Source organism: Alosa sapidissima, chromosome 14 (genome assembly GCF_018492685.1).
Source record: "Alosa sapidissima isolate fAloSap1 chromosome 14, fAloSap1.pri, whole genome shotgun sequence".
Classification (NCBI taxonomy): domain Eukaryota; kingdom Metazoa; phylum Chordata; class Actinopteri; order Clupeiformes; family Clupeidae; genus Alosa; species Alosa sapidissima.
Genome location: NC_055970.1, coordinates 9,673,847 through 9,689,423, shown reverse-complemented (window position 1 = coordinate 9,689,423; position 15,577 = coordinate 9,673,847). Strand labels below are relative to the sequence as shown.

The 15,577-nt window shown below is 44.1% G+C and overlaps 1 protein-coding gene across 2 annotated transcripts; it reads left to right on the top strand.

The window, feature by feature from the left end:
- Positions 1–4,106: 4,106 nt before the first annotated feature.
- Positions 4,107–8,265, top strand: LOC121681848 (CBY1-interacting BAR domain-containing protein 2-like). Of its 2 annotated transcripts, XM_042061795.1 has the most exons (9): positions 4,108–4,209; positions 4,367–4,601; positions 4,712–4,780; positions 4,937–5,038; positions 5,315–5,320; positions 5,530–5,634; positions 5,878–5,991; positions 6,134–6,274; positions 7,796–8,265. In XM_042061795.1, the coding sequence occupies exons 1-9, from the start codon at positions 4,190–4,192 to the stop codon at positions 7,952–7,954; spliced, it is 951 nt and encodes a 316-aa protein (XP_041917729.1). In that variant the 5' UTR covers positions 4,108–4,189; the 3' UTR covers positions 7,955–8,265. The 2 variants fall into 2 exon arrangements, with proteins under 2 accessions (XP_041917730.1, XP_041917729.1); XM_042061796.1 differs by lacking the exons at positions 5,315–5,320; positions 5,530–5,634 and having other exon boundaries at positions 4,107–4,209.
- Positions 8,266–15,577: the final 7,312 nt, after the last annotated feature.

Genomic DNA, 15,577 nt, shown 5'->3' with positions numbered 1-15,577 from the left:
CCACTCACTCAACTACACACACACACACACACACACACACACACACACACACACACACACAAACATAAAATCATGTATTTTCCCTTCGTACCTAAGCGCACAAAAAATACACAAACATTCACCCATCCCACTCACTCAACTACACACACACACACACACACACACATGAAATGTTATTTCCCTGTAAGCAATACATTTGGACTCATCAACATAAGTGTGCAACAATGTGCTTGGCCTCAAGCTTGAATCATTGCTCTCTTCCCAAACTCTCCTTCCTCGGCCCTAATTCACAAGAGCAATGTGATGAACAGAGAAGGATGTGTTCACTGCTTTGAAACACAACTATAAATCCTTCTTGTCATTTTTAATAAAAAGCAGTCTTGGATAATATGGGCCTAACTAAGCTCTTATTGCAGACAGTACCAATGCAGCCACTGTTTTCTCTCTTTTACTCTCGTGCACAAACATGCACACACAGACAAACACACACACACACTCTCTCTCTCTCTCTCTCTCTCTCTCTCTCTCTCTCTCTCTCTCTGGTTCTGTGGCTTTATCTGTGCACCCTTTCCACTCCACAGGTCATAGTACTCTTAAATGAAGTTATTTCTCACATAAATTATTAAAGGGGCTGTTAGTGACTTAGAGTGACCTATCTATACCCAGCAGTCTCAGGGACCTCTAAAAAGGGCCCATCCATCACTACCCCCACACCCGCCCAAACTCCAGACTCCTCTCTTTGTGTTTTCATTAAGGACTAGTGGGACGTTTTTGGTCAAAGGAAAATAACTATCGCACAGCTAACTTTCTCTCATTAATCAACCCTCCCCCCTCCACCACACACACACACACACACACACACACAGATGGCAAAAGTTGTCGTGATGTATTTGGTTGGTGAGTGATGCCTTAGGCAAGGATGTTTGGAGGCACGGTAATCGCTAGATTATACTGTGCTTATGACTACCCTCTGATTACCACCGACCACCAGAAAGAAACAAAGAAAGAGAAAGATAGAGAGAGAGATAGAGAGAGAGAGAGAGAGATTAAGTCACACTTCCCTGGCCGAAACTCCTCGAGGTTTCACATTATACATCCTCCTCTTGACTGAGGCCCTCTAATCACACCCGTCACAGCCCAGCCTGTGTTAGCGCCAGCACAGTCTAATCAAAACACCACGGCGCCCCGCTTGGAGGGCAGCAGGACAAGAAGGACACGGCCAGGCATTAATCAAGACAGCCCAACAACGGAGCGACGTCAGGTCCTCTCCATGGACGGCTAAGGGAAGTCTACGGAGGGCGTTGGGTAAAAATGAGGCCACACTTTGTGGGAGAGAGCTGATACTCTGGGGGCATTGGAGGGACCTATAGTCACCCTACTGTTACCCTAGCCTGGCCTAGCGTGCTGTCTTCAAAAGTGGGAGTGAGTCGGTGTGCGTACGTCATGTCACGTAGGGGGAAGGAAGTTCAGTGACATCTCCAACATGGCACTTGAGGCAGAGGTGAGCTACATAATCGGATCGGGCCTGACCCTACGAGATGAGAGGCCCGCTGACAGTCATGCAGGGGCTCCATCATTAGATGGGGAAAGAGCAGAGGAGGAGAGGGGGATGATAGAGTGATAGAATAACAATGAGCGGGCGTGCGTGAAAGTAATATCTCAAACACAGCGATCCTCTGGCTCCACCTCAGAAAGATGTCATCGCCTCTGATTGTGTGCGTTCAACATTTATATCCATGAGCTTTCTCTCTCTCCTCTCTTTCTCTCTCTCTCTTTCTGCCTCTCTCTCCTTCTCTCCCTCTCTCTATTTCTGCCTGTCTCGTCTGAGTGCTGTGGTTTGGCTGCCTGGGAACCGATCGTGTGTGCGTGTGGGGGGAAACGGTGTATTTTATTGTGGCGGCAGCCGACGCCATAACTCATTTTTCTATTTCTCCTCATTTATGATGACGCACCCCCTCCATCACACGCAGCTGGCGGGAGTGAGCAGGAAGTGGACTGACACCGAGAGGTCTGAGCGATCCATCAGGGGTAAAAAAATAAATAAATAAAAAACCAAACAGGGCTCCACGCCAGACATGAGCAAATGTTCTCCCTCACCATTAGGACGAAACAAGAGGATTGTGTAACATCAGAGAGAGAGAGAGAGAGAGAGAGAGAGAGAGAGAGAGAGAGAGAGAGAGAGATGAGAAAGAGAGAGAGACAGAGAGAGATGAAAGAAGAAGATTTGGGGAACATCATGTCAGACCACACAAAGTGTAATGAAGGGGGCAGAGAAAACACACCAGCGTGACCTGACCTGGGTTACCCTTTATCTGCCCGTATCTCAAGTGAACTTGCTATCTCTGCGCTGGCATGGCCCTTTCTTTCAGTTTCTCTCCTCCTCCTCTCTATTCCTGTCCTCTCCCTCCTCCTTGTTCCTCTTTATCCATCTGTCCTCCCTTCCTTCCTTTCTTTCTTCACCGGGGTCCCCTTGTTCACGCGAGCGAGCACAGTGTGTGGCCGCAGCAGGCAAGGGAAGTGTACCTGCCCAGGCCTTTGATTCCCTATTTAAGAGGCACGCTGACTGGAGCTCCTTCCTCCCCGAGGCCCTCTCCTTCAGCCCGGGGTTCCCCTTCTAATTAGCACTGCGCATGGGAACCATTGTGTTCGCATTTCAAGGGCCATCCGCTTTTGGAGTCATAGCACAGATGTGTATGACAATTCATACTAGCACAACTGTGTGTAAGGGTGTGTGTGTGTGTGTGTGTGTGTGTGTGTGTAACTGTGTGTGTGTGTGCATTTTTGCGTGGGGTGTGTATGCACGTGCATGTGGACTTCTGTGTATTCATGTGCATTTATAGCGCATTTCTGTTCTGTTCTTGGATATCCGCTTTTGTCGCAGTTGCAGCGTTGTACACATGCCACATGTTGCGTGTTAGTTTGTTTGTGTGTGTGTGTGTGTGTGTGTGTGTGTGTGTGTGTGTGTGTGTGTGTGTGTCTGTGTCTATGTGTGTGTGTGTGTGTGTGTGTGTGTGTGTGTGTATTTATACAAATACAGTATGTGTACAGCTCATCTTTCATCTTTGCAATAATACAACTTGTGCATTTTAAGTTTTGTGTTGTGCTTGTGTATGAAGGTGCATGATACAGCCGTAAATGTATGTGTATCTGTGATAAGTGTGTTAGTGTGTATTTGCTGTTGTGTGCATGTGTGCACTTCCTTACCCATTTATAACCCTCCAGTAATCTGTGAGCATCAGCGTCAGCCAGGCTGTGCTGGTGAAGGGGTTGGCATGGCCAGTGTTTTTGTTTCCCTGTGCAGAGAGCAGCAGGAGAGGAGAGAAGGGGTGGGGCTGCACCTAGGGAAGGGATCTGTTGCTACTAGACAGCAGTGTTTATCATAACAGCTGTCCACCAGGGAAACTTGGCTGACAACATCAAAGCCTAATTCCCAACTCACGTTGTCTTTTTCGCTCGCTCGCTCGCACGCACGCACGCACACACACGCGCACACACACACACACACACACAGAGAGAGAGTGCACTCACTCATCCATAAGAATGCAATATGGGGGTAGGCCCATGGGATGAGATAAATTTGCTGTATTAAAAAAAAACATATATCATTAAGATCCAAGACCACTCAAAATTATTCTGTAGCCTGCATACCTTAAATGCATACTAAAATGGTAGCCTGCATACTTTTACCATTGCTATAGGTTAGGCTATATGAAAACGATATGTTAGCTATAGGCTTACACATCAATAATTTCATTATGACTGATAATCTGAGTGCACAGAGAGGTAATTGAAATTTAATTTGAGTTAGCCTCTCTGTTAGCTAGCACATCACCTGTTTCAGGGAGGTGAACAGAAGGTGAAGGATGGAGTTGGAGACCTCCCTCAACAACCCTCTCTGAAATAATAAGCTGCAGGTTTAGACTAGGGAATACAGTTGGAAATAGGAATGTTTTTTTTTTTTACTTTTGCGTTTTACTAGAGAGAAAGAAAGAAAGCTTACCAATGCCGTTGCCATTTAGTTTACCATTATTTGCGTGTTTCTAGGAGTCTTCTGCCACCGTGTGGTCAACTGCTTCATTTTGTGAGGATCGTTGCCTGAGATCTGTTGTTGTTTCCATAGAAACTCCTCGGCTACCTGCAGCAGGTGAACAGTCAGATAGGCTATTTAACGAAATCGATTGGATTAATCATGAACTCACTTTTCTCAAGGTAAGTCTTATTCCTCGCGCGCATGAAATACGTTTAGTGACTATACATTTGGCAATGCTCAAGCGTTGAATTATAACGTTGAAATAACAGCCTATGACCTAAACGTTTCTGCATCTTCTGGTGGCCAAGTGTTACTACAGACTGTTTTTGCTTTCAGAGACTCTCAAATAAAAGCGATAGAATCATTGTTGAATGACGCAGAAAAGTACCTTGGTCAATGTTGCACTACACTCGCCTCGTATACACGAAAGACTGCCAAACTTCGAGACAAAGCTGACGTTCTCGTTAGGCAGCTGAATGAATTTGCAAGCACTGAGGATCCCGAACTTCGAACATGCATCAACAACCTAGCAGAGGACATGGCAATGGTCCAAGACTACAGACAAGCGGAGGTGAACTGTCACACTATTTAGATTTTGTACAATGTCTCCAAATACTATTTATTGTAGATGTCGTGGTACCCTAACAACCTACTAAGTCGATGATAATGTGTTCTTTTCAGGTCGAGAGACTAGAAGCGAGAGTTGTCACCCCACTGAAAGCATATGGAGATATAGTGAAAATCAAGCGGGTGAGAGGGCACATATCACTTTCCTTTTTTCAAGATACAGCATCTCTCACTTTTTATGGTCTAATAGCAACATCAGTATAATAAAGGACTGGATAGCACTACTACAGTATATAATACAATATAATCTGAAATATAATATCATACTCTTTGATATAGGCAGATCTGAAGAGATTCAATGCTGATCGCAGCAGGGAGATGAAAGAGCTACAGAAACTGGAGAAGATCAGACTGAAAAACCCAGCAGACCGACAGAGCATTGTATCCTTTATCATTTGAGTGACTGTGGTTTGTCCTCTGTTGTGTTGTTGATTCAACTAGATTATTTTGGCTCAAAGAAACACCTTTAATGCAGTCAGATTGCAAACGCTATAGATAAACACGGATATAAAATAGGCCTAAATGCATTTTAAAATCTACTATGAAATGGCAGAGAAATTCACATGGTAGAAGATGAGTGTCATGACCCTTGTCAACTGCCGCAGGTTTGTCGTATATCATTAAGGCATGCTTCATTACCTTGACATATCACCTCAGTCCCAGGTACTCCATTAAGATTGACTGTGTGGATCATTTCCTACAGAGAAGTAGTCCTAAAGGACAGACCTGGCACAGATTTTATTCATTATCCCATTTTAACTCTAACCATTTATTTTCAGTCAAACTACATGTTAGTCATTGATCAATGTTTCAGTCAGCCTCTTAAAATCTGTACATTTTGTGGATATGTTATATGGGTGGACTTTTTACAGGCTGAGGTGAATGCACAGAAAGCCACCAACAATGCCAACAGAAGCACCAGGCAGATTGAGGAGTCCATCATTGACTTTCAGAGACAGAAACTAGAGGATGTGAAGGTTAGTCAGAGACAAACACACATCCAAGCAGCTCACTCCCATGAATTGACAGACCCTGCGATTAGTGTCGTTGGCAGTTATGCACGTACACAATGAGTGCAGTGAGTGATTGCCATTGACATGCTCCCAGAGACTACTGTAATACTGAGGGTTGATTGATTATGTGTTCACTTCTACAGAGTCTGTGCTTGATGTTTTGCTAGAGTGTTTAATGGTTGTTATGCCATTTCTTGACAATTACAGAAGGTCTTTTCAGAGTTCATTATGGTCGAGTTGCTCTTCCATGCTAAAGCCCTTGAGGTCTACACCCACACCTTTCAGAATCTTGAGACGATGGATATTGACAGAGACCTTGAGGTAGGCTCACAGACGACTCACTTTCACTAAATCACTTACAAACTTTGTCCAGGTGAAACTCTGAGGAGGTGACAGACTAGACAAGCTAAGAGTAAAGTGTCTGTGAGGTTAGATCATGATTGGTGGTCTTCTCTCTTCTTAGTTGTTCAGCAGGAGGATCCAGGTGGCGGATCTACCCGTGGACAACCAGACACTCCAGACTGTCCGCTCCACCTCTTCAATCCCACCTTACTCCAGCCGTACCTCCCCCACCCTCAGGCAGACAGCCGACTACTTCACCCGAGTGAGTCTCTGAATGTCTCTGATGCTTAGGCCTGACTGACATTTCCAAACAATCCAAATGCAAAATTGACACATCAAACTTCTGATCCTTAGTTTTGTATAATAGAGTGACCTTTCTCCAAATACTATGCCTCCATTGGTTAAAATGTGCCACACTACACACAATGAAATATGTCTAGTAGTTGATGATGAGATCCAAAGATCCAAAGGTTTGGGAACAGTGGTTTATTGAAGGGTTGGTGAGAAACTAGGACCCTTCCAGAAAACAAAGAAAGAAAACTATAAATATATATATAACAAAGAGAAATGTATAAAAGAGTGACAGAAATCTAAAGGATGGATTCAAAATTCATCTGAATGATGTGGTAAACTAAGAGAGCCTGTAGCATCTGGAGTGCAGGAGTTGGAGGAAAGGACTAATGGAGGCAATTGAAAGAAACTGCACCGAGCCGAGAGAGGGAAATATTCCGTCAGCCGGTGAGAACTCCCAGGCAGGGTGACTGCGGCCGGATGTGTTTACTGAAGGAGCTGGCGCCAGACCATGTTGGAGGAAATGAATAGACAGGTGATGGAAGAAAAATAGATGAACAGAGAAACAAATGAGGCAAGCGAGAGGGAGAGAGTGCCAGAAAAGAAGTAGAGCGAGGAGTATCAGAGGATCCGGAGAAAGTGAACCAATGGTGGAAAGCCCAAATGAAGGTGGAAAGAAATATCTAACAGAGATACAGTATTCCAGGTGGAATACAGTAAACACCTAAATTAGATGGAGAAATTCAGATGATTACTTTGATATGACATCCTGTACTTTAAACTGTCTCTCTTCATCTTCTGAATATGCTTTTGGTTGAAAATCAGAGGTATCGCTATAGAAGAGATGCCATCTTCAAATAGATCCAAATATTTTGGCATGTTACATAGTTTTTTGCCTTTTTTCTCCTGTTTATGTAAAAGTGTTTTTGAGCCTTTTAGTCACCTAGCTTTGTTGTCCTACCATAAGAGGAGAACATAAAGGGCATCACCGAATTAAGAAAATGGGCATATTTAATGTTGTCATCTGATGAAGTTTTCTTATTTTTTCTGAATAAAGTATTGGTGCTAAATAAAAGGCACATTAAATGAGCAGGTTTATAGTATGCATTCCAAATAGTGTATACATTAAGAACATACACATTTTCTACTGCCCAACCAGTGCCAGAATAATTTGGAACTTCACTTCAAGTTTGAAGTTTCATTTTCAAGCCAAGTGGTAAACAGTTGTAATATAGCAGAATAGTACATATTGCAGTAGTAAAATACATAGTGCCCCACTTCAGCTTGTGGATTCCCAGCGTGTTGCTATAAGTACGCTAGCATCCATACGTAGTCCAAATCATTAATGCCAGTCCTGAGAGTGAGAAATTTGACCAGTCATGTTACCATGTTGACCTATCACGGGAACATTAATGCTTTTGTGTCCTTATTCAAAAGTCAAGCCGTTTTTGCTGTTCCGCAACTCAAAAATGTTTTTTCCTGAAAATCACAGTCACAAAGGAGCACATCACGTCGACAAGAAGACATTGAGGATGAGGAAGACGAGGACGAGGAAGAGTATGAGTATGAGTCAGAGGGGCCGTATGAGGAGCCGCAGACACTGAGGGAATCATACGCTGCACAGTTCTCCAGAGTGCGGAGGCAGACATGAGTTGGCATCCAAGATCCAAGATGTTTACTATTATCTTGTGTGGCACTTTAATTAGCTATTTTGTTAATTCCTGAGATATTTATTGTTATTATATAATATTTCAATTCTGTTTGTAAACTTAATTGAATCACGTTGCTGCTAAGAAGAAGAAAAAAGTAGAACAGCCATGAATAAATGAATTTCAGTAAAGATGAAAGCATTTTTCATTTTTTTCTTGGGCACAATTTCATAACAGCTGTGACTGTTATGACTGATTCAATTTCAGAGAAAAAAAAAGTTTAGAACAGAATTTGAAATAAATATTTGCATGGACCCAGATCATACATCTTATCATTCTGTCTAATTGCAAAGTAAATACATTGTTTGTAATAACAGATGATTATAAACCTGACTTGCCTAAAAACCTGCTGTTTTGCATTTTACTTCAGTCTGTCTATTCATGGACATAGTTTTCTTTTCAGCAGTTGTCCATGATTGAAACCTAAGGCCCCCTTACATAGGTGCCAACAGGAGTAAGGAACACTTTCGGTGTTCTATTACTTAGATTCTATTGTGCTCAATACAACCCCACACACCACCGCCAAATCCTCTCACCTTCGCGATATAGATCACAATACGGTTTAAAGTATGGAATCACCACTCTTGGAGGATGTTCATTCAGCTGTTTTATTTATTTATTTATTTTTAGAAAAAAGGCAAATCACAAATGAGCCTCAAAAATATTTTTCTGTAACAGATAAACATTCTGGCTTTATGAAACATAGCTAAAAAAAACATCAAAAGGCAATTTATTTTTTAGATCGATTAAAAAAATATTCTAGATAGATTTAAATATATTGGAAAATATAAAAATATTGACTCACTCAATCTTGAGGGGAAAAAATATGGAATCACAAACCAAAACATCATAATTAATCAAAAACCTTCTTTGGTTTTTAATGACAACTTAATTTATCGGAGGCATAGACACTAATGTAGATATTCTTGATCAATCATATTCCAATTTTGTCGAATAGCAGTTGACAGATCAGCCTTGCAGGATGGAGCCTTGCCATGCACCTTTTTCTTCAGTTTCCACCATACATTTTCAATGGGATTGAGATTCAGACTGTTTGCTGGCCAAATCATTGACTTGATATGTCTTTCCTGAAATTAAGTTTCATTCCTTGCTCTATGGCAATCTACATTATCATCCTGTAAAATTGACTACCTCATCACCAAAATTCCTGTTTGATTGATAGAATGGCAAAAGTGTCCAAAATGTGAATACACTTGTGCATTCACTGTACCGCCATCCTTCTCTCTTGGTCCTTTTCCTGACATGCAACCCCATATCATCAGTGACAGTGGAACTTTTTTTTGTTTTCTTCAGGCAGTCATCTTTATATTACGCACATGCATGCACACACACACACACACACTCACAGATATGCATACCCACATGCAGTAGACACACTCATGCTCCAAACCACACACTCACACACACACACAAATCCCATATTGTGAGCACAACCCAGAGAGCTCAGGGAGATGGAGCTCTATTTTAGGGGTTTCCAGCTTTCTGCCTCTGACACAGAACACTCATCTCCTCTCCTCTCTGCTCAGCTCAGCTCAGCCACGTGATGGTGAAGGGCAGCGGGGCACGTGTCTGTGAGCGTGGTCTCCGTTTGTTTAGAGGTGACACACACACACACACACACACACACACATGATCTCACTCATCTATTTTTATCTCCTCCCCACAGCCATACAGTTTGGACCAGAATGTATGACTAGGAGGCAGAGAGGCAGCAGGAGGCCAGTGTGGATCAGCACTGTGCTGTGGTGTGCACCATCTCTTATGGCTGTGAAGGAGGGCAGTGTGGATCAGCACTCTGGTCTCAGCCTGTGCGGTGCTGTGCACCATCTCTTATGGCTGTGAAGGAGGGCAGTGTGGATCAGCACTCTGGTCTCAGCCTGTGCGGTGCTGTGCTGTGCTGTGCTGTGCACCATCCACGTCTGCCTCTTATTCACACATGACTGCAGAGATTACAGCCTGAGCTCATTCTCAACGCAGGCCATGGTGCCATATCTGCATAGGGAGAAGCTTTCAACAGAGATGCCTTAGTTGTGTCAGTGTGAACTTTTACAGGGTTGCAGGAAGTACGGTGTGTGTGTGTGTGTGTATGTGTGATTATGTGATGTGGTTTTGATATACATGCTGTAACAGCCAGCTGTTGGTAAAGCAAGCTTCCTTACCTTACCTTACCACTTGGAGGCAGTAGAGGTTTGAATGATCAAACACAACATGGAGGGATTCGCATTTCCCATTCATCTATTTGGACCGAATATAATGACAGAGGAAATGTAAGGGCTCCTTGCAAAATGTGCCATATAGTAGATCTTCAGAAATGGCTCTAATATTAATCACTTTTTTATATTTGATACATATAGTTTCTTTCTTGACTGTATTGCCAAAACATATACATTAATAGCTAGTATTATCACAGGGCTCCTGCAAAAATAAATAGCACATACTGGTTGGTGATGATCATCCACTGTGTCAGAATAATTTGCACACTGTTACCTGCAGATCTAGTTTGACAAGATAGGATCATGTGTATTTTGTCACTCACCTGCAAATGATAGTGGTACTATAATTGTAACATCGATGGTGTTACCAGACTGGCAGGGAATAGAACACAAAGGGGTTGCCACTGAAGAGCTTTGTTACCAATGGACGAGCACACATCGCATTTCCTCCATGACAGAGCTGGGTTAAGGGCTCGCTGACTTAACATGAAAAGGTTCCGGTACTCTAGTATGCAGACAAGCCTCATACATGTTTTATAATGACTGGCACAACCTCAAGCAGAGCTTTAGTAATAGTAACCCAAACCACCGTTGTCATTGTATCTATGGTTAACTGAGATCTTCAAGCACACACACACACACACACACACACACACACACACACACACACACACAGAGACAAATCAAAAAGTCTCTCCTGGGTATTGTTCCTCCTATCAAAAACAACTAGTGAGAGCCTTAACAACTCCCAGTGGTGGCTGTTAAAGGGGGAAAGGCATGCCATGTCAGATGGATGGCTGTCATACCCAGAGCACAACAGAGAGGCTAAAGAAGAGATGACGACAGAATAAATTGGGCAGACCTACATGAACAAAAGCACTTGAGTGAAATTAAATGGCTCATTATATACTAAATGACACAGCATTGCAATGTCTGGACCTTAGGGACAGGTGGTTGAGGGTCTTCTTTCCCAGTCTGCTGCTCTTAGCTCAGGTTGACTCTGTGTGACCCAGACTTGGCCAATTCTCTCAAACTCAATTAAGTTCAATTCCATTTATTTAAATAGAGCCAATAGTAACAAAAACAGTCTCAATGCCGCTTTATAGAGCCCAGAGTCAGAATCACCTGCCAATCAAATATAACAAATCACTCCAACCCTGTAGGAGTCTGGAAGGCTTTTCAAGTTAGAGGTTTAGGTTCTCAGAATAGAGATCTCAGATTGGAGTGGTATTTTGGCCAAGACTGATCAGCAGTAATCAACAAATTGACTTTTCCTTAAAACAAAGGTCATTAGACCTACTTCAGATTCAGAGAAAGCATCTCTTGAGTGATTTCAGTTTAACCAAGAATTGTGATGCAGGGTTTTACTAACATCCTCTGAATAAGTGTCTTTCCTGTATGATAGTGTGTATGTGTGATGTTTGATGAGAGCACTCTAAAGACCACCATCATGACGTATCTGTAGATGACATTGTGTGATACATCACCAGGAGATGGCGCCACTAGCAATTCATATCTCATTCATGATCACGGTGAAGGGAATTTGCAAGCAGTCGTAGGCATTCATGCACGTGTACACACACACTCGCACGTACGCATCCACGCACGCACATGCACTTGGGGACTTGATAACAAACCACAGCAGTATCACGGTGCAACCACACAAAGCTGCTCTGCTCTCTACATGCATCAGATAGTTTCGTTTTTGTTTCACATTCTTATAACAAAGCACGCCATGGACGGCTTATTTTCTATAGCCACCGCAGAGGCCTCTGTCCGACTGTTAAACACGTTTAACGGGGAAAAGTGAATTTCTTTAAATAACACATGAGTTGTAAACACGGCAACATGTGTCTGCCCTGAGGGACGCCACGGTAGAACATGACATTGAAACGGCCAATCAGAGAGGCAGTGTGACTGACACTCAGAGTATGGCTCATGTGTGTGAGAGAGAGCTGATTTTGCATGTCTGCCTGTGTGTGTGTGTGTATGTGTGTGTGTGTGTGTTTGTGTCAGTGAAGCGTGAGTGTCATAATCATGTAATATGCACTCGGCTCTTTAAGAGGACAGTCCCCACGGAGGGCTGACCCCGAGCCTGACTCTACTGAGCTGCCTTGTGATTTTTTCATGAGCCTGTGCACATTGCATCAGCCATGGCTCAGGGCACAGCACGGGGCCTATGAAGCAGACATGATGCTCTTGATGCCATTTCACCAGAGGGACTATAGGCACGCCGCTGAGAGCCCGTCACACCCAGGAAACACCCCTGTGTACTCTGCACTGTGCGCACACACACAGACATAGCCACACACACACACACACACACACACACACACCATATGCACATGCATGCACTAACGCACACCTGTGCACACACGCACACACAAATACACATGCACACACATGCACACACACATGCACACACGCACGCACACACACACACACACACACCATATGCACATGCATGCACTAACGCACACCTGTGCACACATACACACGCACACATACACACACACACACACACACACACACACACACACATACACACACACACACATACATCCATCAAGTGAAGGATCACATGACCTCACAGTGAAGACATGCTGTAGGCGTGATAAACTGTCGGAATGTTGCGGCCATAAAGAGGAAGAGCAGAAGAAGGTGGCACTCAGAGGGAAGGAGAGATGATGGTGAGACTCAGAGGGAAGGAGAGATGATGGTGAGACTCAGAGGACAGGAAGGAAAGAGAGAGATGATGGTGAGACTCAGAGGGAAGGAGAGATGATGGTGAGACTCAGAGGACAGGAAGGAAAGAGAGAGATGATGGTGAGAATGGGAGGAGAGAAAGAAAAGAACAACAAAGAAAGATGATGGTTATCTGTGTTGACCGGAGTCACGTTTTGCCGAGTCATGCATGCGCCTGGTGCTGTTGCGTGTCATGTCACATGGAGGCGGGGGGGTAGCCGCCTGGTGACATCACACCCTAATGAATCCCCGCGCAGCCACTGTGGCATTGTGGGAAGGCAAAGGGGAGGAGCCACTGACGCCAGACGCTGCCCTTTCTCTGACCTGACATAGAGACATGTGGCATGGTAAGTGTTGATGGAATGATGAATTGAAAGAAGCACAGGAGTGTGTGTGTGTGTGTGTGTGTGAGAAAGAGAGAGAGAGGGAGAGAGAGATGCAGGGACAGACAGAGAGAAAGAGAGAGTCAGAGAGACTGATGTTGTTGCTCGCTTTATGTGGCCCAAGAGATCAATCTTACGCTTTCCACATAAACCTCCTAACTAACCTCATCCCATCTCCTCATATTTTGTATGGTAAATAAAAGACCGATGATAATTACTTGTCATATTCAGCAAACGCAGAACACCTCATCTTATCCCTCATAATTCCTTGCTTATTGTCTCACTCATGAACTGCACCCTGCATGGAACCCAACATGGAACAAGTAAAGCACACAGCCCCGACAGTGAGACAGATATATCAATCTGACCAGTGGCAGGCAGACAGGGAAGGACAGCAGGAGTGGAGGGCGGTGAACAGGCTGACCAGGCATGATGAACATGGCGCCGCCTCTGGTGACTTCAGGGTACTGCAGCTTTGACAGGCAGAGCTCCTTGCTGAACACACATAGCTGGGGCAGAGGAATTGGACCAGATGGCTTGTTCAAAAACACGCCACAATCACACGCAGTCATGGCACATGAACACACACACACACAGAGAGAGAGAGAGAGAGAGAAAAGGAGAGATACAGAAAGAAAAAGATACAGACAGACAGACAGACACACACACACGCACACAGACACACACACACACACACTGTGAGAACCATACGGCTTAGGACAGACATCAAAACAATCTATCAGCTAATCAGTGTTCAGACTAAATGTTCACAGTTGACAGATTTATACACGTGAGAGAGATAGAGAGAGAGTGATGAAAGACACATAACTGCCATTGAGGGATCATTGGACTCTCCTCTAAACATTATTGATCGAACAGGACATGAGCGGACACGGTCTGACCTAGTGGTGATAATGTTTCCACCACATGCAACACAAACTCTGTGCGTGTTACTGTGAGAGAGAGGGATAAGGAGATAGCCAAAATAAGCATCAGCATGTTCATTATTTATGACCTTGGCGCAGGAGAGTGCCTCTAGCCTGTCAGGGCTGGTGATTAAAGGTGTCTGTGCCTCTGTGGCCACAGCCAGTCTAATTGGAGTGTTTTTTGTCCTGCCTCCCAAGGAGGCCCACCCAGAGGCAGAGGCAGCCATGGTGCTGATGTTGGGAGGAAATTATCATATGGGGAAGAGAGAGAGAGAGGAATAATGTGTGTGTGTGTGTGTGTGTGTGTGTATGTGTGTGTGTGCATGCCTGTATGTATGTGTATGGCTGTGTGGGTGTTTGAGCGTGTGCAAGTGTAGCGGGTAGGACGTAGGCAGTGGGACTTGCGCCTTGATTGGACGTCTTGATTGAATCAGGTGGTGGCCGCTTGGCGCTACACCTTTAAATCCAGCAAACTGCCGGTGCCTCATTAGTGTGTCTCGCCACCCAGACTCTTGGTTCCTTGGAGTATCGGTTGGTCATACAAGTTAATGTGAGTTCTTATCCTTAAATGTATTTTAGCATTACATGTATCTTAGCCATGGTTACCATGGACCTGGTCTGACTCAGGACTATTGCATTGTTTTGTAGCTTGGCCTGGTGTTTGTGCGGTTAGTGCCGTGGTTACGTCCAGCTCCTTGTCTCCACAAGCCCTCGCCGGCTACAAATTGTGTCCGCGTGTTTCAATGAAAATGTAAGTTCTCTGCTTTTACACATGAGCAACGTTCAGCCTTTTATCCTTAGGCACTGGCTGTAATGAATTCACATTAATTTGCGTTCTGTTTATATTACAGTCACCGGTCTAGAGTGTGACCGCTAACTTGCTGAGTGCTGTTTGTTGTGCTGAGAGTGTAAGTTCACTGGCTTCCTTTCTCCCTCACGTGTGTACATCTGTCACAGAAAGCTTGTTCATATGTATGTAGCAGTGTTGACTCGCCACGTCTGTATTATAGTTTGGCCTGGGTATGTACGAGTAAAAACCTGACGGCTTAAAGTGATCGCTACGGAATTATAACTAAACAAGCTCCTGGCTAGACGCCGCGGCCTGCGTTCATACAGGTTGGTAATGTAGGCTACTTTAGCATCTTGACCTGTTCCGACTGCTTATACCCAATTGAGGACCTTTGCAGCTTAAGCCCATTGATGCATAGGCTGCAAATTAGGCATAGATTTGATTTGACCTATATAATTACTTGTATGATATCATAGCCATGTTTTCT